The sequence below is a fragment of the Aplysia californica genome, unplaced genomic scaffold, assembly GCF_000002075.1.
Source record: "Aplysia californica isolate F4 #8 unplaced genomic scaffold, AplCal3.0 scaffold01709, whole genome shotgun sequence".
NCBI classification, from domain to species: domain Eukaryota; kingdom Metazoa; phylum Mollusca; class Gastropoda; order Aplysiida; family Aplysiidae; genus Aplysia; species Aplysia californica.
In genome coordinates, this window is record NW_004798979.1 from 33,929 (window position 1) to 35,110 (window position 1,182).

Sequence of the window (1,182 nt, forward strand, 5' to 3'; positions counted from 1 at the left end):
AATGACAGGTACAGACAATGACAGGTACAGACAGAGACAGACAGGTACAGACAGAGACAGACAGGTACAGACAATGACAGGTACAGACAATGACAGGTACAGACAGAGACAGACAGGTACAGACAGAGACAGACAGGTACAGACAATGACAGGTACAGACAATGACAGGTACAGACAGGTAGAGACAATGACAGGTACAGACAATGACAGGTACAGACAGAGACAGACAGGTAGAGACAATGACAGGTACAGACAGAGACAGACAGGTAGAGACAATGACAGGTACAGACAGAGACAGACAGGTAGAGACAATGACAGGTACAGACAGACAGGTACAGACAGAGACTGGTAGAGAAAGAGACAGAAACATAGAGGCAGAAAGAGACAGAAACAGGTAGAGACAGGTAGAGAAAAAGACACATATGACCAATGTATGCTGCAAATGCAGTAAAACTTTGACCTCTGGCTATTTCTGTGGCTTTGTTCAGATGGAGAGGGGCTGGAGGCGGAGGGCTCGGGCCAGAGACTGGACCAACACCTGGGCCTCGCTGACCACCAGGTGAAACAGAGACACTTTGAGGAGTTCCGAGATCGCTACAGCACACAGGTGGGCACTCGTGCTCGTTTGATCGTTGGTTTATTTGTTAGTTAGTTTGTTTGTTTGTTAGTTTGCTAGTTAGTTTGTTGGTTTGTTTGTTTGTTCTAACATTTGTGGTTGCCTGTGCCCTCCCACAGGTGTGGCCTGGCAGAGATGAGATGACGCGTGTGCTAGCTCGCTGCCACAAGTGGAGCGTGTCCAGCCATCAGTTGACCGACCTGGAGCGAGCCTTTGGTCAGTTCCTCCAGGCCCTGGACCGCACCGTCACACAGCTCAGCTGGTCTCGCTGCAGAAATGTGTTCGAAACCTTCGAGATGGCCCAAAGGACTTTCCGCTCCCACCAGGGGGCGCTGTGTGCAGCCTTGAGGGCCAAGGAGGTACCTCTCCCTCCTCCCCTCCCTCCTCTCATCCCTTCACTCCTCCCCCCTCTCATCCCTCCTCCCTTCACTCCTCCCCTCACTCCTCCCCTCCCTCCTCCTCTCCCTCCTCTTCTCCTTCTTCCTAACTGGAGTGAAGAGGTCCCAGTGAAGAATTCATTGTGAAGATTATATATAAAAATCGATGTATATATGTATGATATATAT

The 1,182-nt window shown here is 50.3% G+C and overlaps 1 protein-coding gene across 1 annotated transcript; it reads left to right on the forward strand.

Moving 5' to 3' along the window:
* Nucleotides 1–464: 464 nt before the first annotated feature.
* On the forward strand, nucleotides 465–1,153 carry LOC118479068 (disheveled-associated activator of morphogenesis 1-like). Its single transcript, XM_035973690.1, has 2 exons — nucleotides 465–607; nucleotides 736–1,153. Exon 2 carries the CDS (start codon nucleotides 757–759, stop codon nucleotides 1,138–1,140), a length of 384 nt encoding a protein of 127 aa, XP_035829583.1. The 5' UTR covers nucleotides 465–607; nucleotides 736–756; the 3' UTR covers nucleotides 1,141–1,153.
* The last annotated feature ends 29 nt before the right edge of the window (nucleotides 1,154–1,182 follow it).

What these genes read in the sequence shown, in the direction of transcription:
- LOC118479068 (XM_035973690.1), top strand. Translation starts at nt 757, where the DNA reads ATGACGCGTGTGCTAGCTCGCTGCCACAAGTGGAGCGTGTCCAGCCAT.